The following is a 991-nucleotide window of genomic DNA, read 5'->3' on the forward strand; positions in this document are numbered from 1 at the left end:
ATGATGATGATGATGATGATGATGAATATTATTAGTATTATTATTATTGTTGTTGTGGATGTTGTTAAAAAGGAATCAGAGTAGAACTATGCAATTGTTTTTTTATGAATACATTAGCATTTTGTCCAATTTGTATGGTAGAGTATTTTAATACAACATAACTTGTAGGTGGTTGTATTTTATCTCCTTGCTCTTCCTATTGAGATATTTAGATCATGTAAACCTAGACACAGGATCTGACATGAATTTTGACCTGATAGTCAAGATTCAATTTATCCCCTGAGCAAGCAGGCAGGCTCTATTAGCTCAATGGTAAAAACTTGCAGGAAACCGTTTTCAAATCCGGGATAGAAGAGGAAAGTTACATAGTGCAACTTTAATTAATGTATTTATTTATCATTTCATTATTGTCATTTTAAAGAAATAAGCTAAAATTTCAAGCACTTCTAAACTCCAGTCCTGGCTGGGGAACAGCTACACTACTGAAATGTTCTATTGTATCTAACATGCTAATTAGTCCCATTACTGTAGCCTATATTACTATGATATGCAGCTTATGCATAATTCAAGTCCCCCCCCCTTCATTTCAAAATTCATCACAGCAGGAAAATCCCAATCCATTCAACAAGACGATGTACAAAGTTCTGCCCATTGTATTCTTCATAAACAGAACATTTTCTATGTTTAAATAAAAGCTGTGACTTGCCTTGCGAGGCCACCCGGTCAGTGGCCGCTATGTAGAACAGAAGGAGGAGGAGGGACCACATTGTCACTGTAGCTCATCACGACAGAGTGACAAATAAGTCATCACAGTGCTTTATAAGGTGGGGGGTGGGGGGGGGGAGTTAGCTAAGCAATCTTCAGGGGGTTTCCTCCGAGAATAATGATTAGTCAGTGGTTGGTTTGTCCATATTTAACAGAAAGGACAGTGATCGGACAGATAATATTCCCTCACTTGTTTTACCTGGTGACAATGATTCTGTTTAACCCC

The 991-nt window shown here is 37.4% G+C and overlaps 1 protein-coding gene across 1 annotated transcript in view; it reads right to left on the reverse strand.

The window, feature by feature from the left end:
• The window catches only part of LOC308097592 (scavenger receptor cysteine-rich type 1 protein M130), a 17,831-nt gene extending 17,055 nt beyond the window's left edge, over positions 1–776 (reverse strand). The window contains exon 1 of the mRNA XM_080445457.1: positions 707–776. Coding sequence (XP_080301583.1) covers positions 707–767 — 61 coding nt within the window. The 5' untranslated portion in view covers positions 768–776. The remainder of the gene's footprint in view (positions 1–706) is intronic.
• Positions 777–991: the final 215 nt, after the last annotated feature.

This window comes from Gymnoscopelus braueri (assembly GCF_963280865.1).
Source record: "Gymnoscopelus braueri genome assembly, chromosome: 12".
Classification (NCBI taxonomy): Eukaryota; Metazoa; Chordata; class Actinopteri; order Myctophiformes; family Myctophidae; genus Gymnoscopelus; species Gymnoscopelus braueri.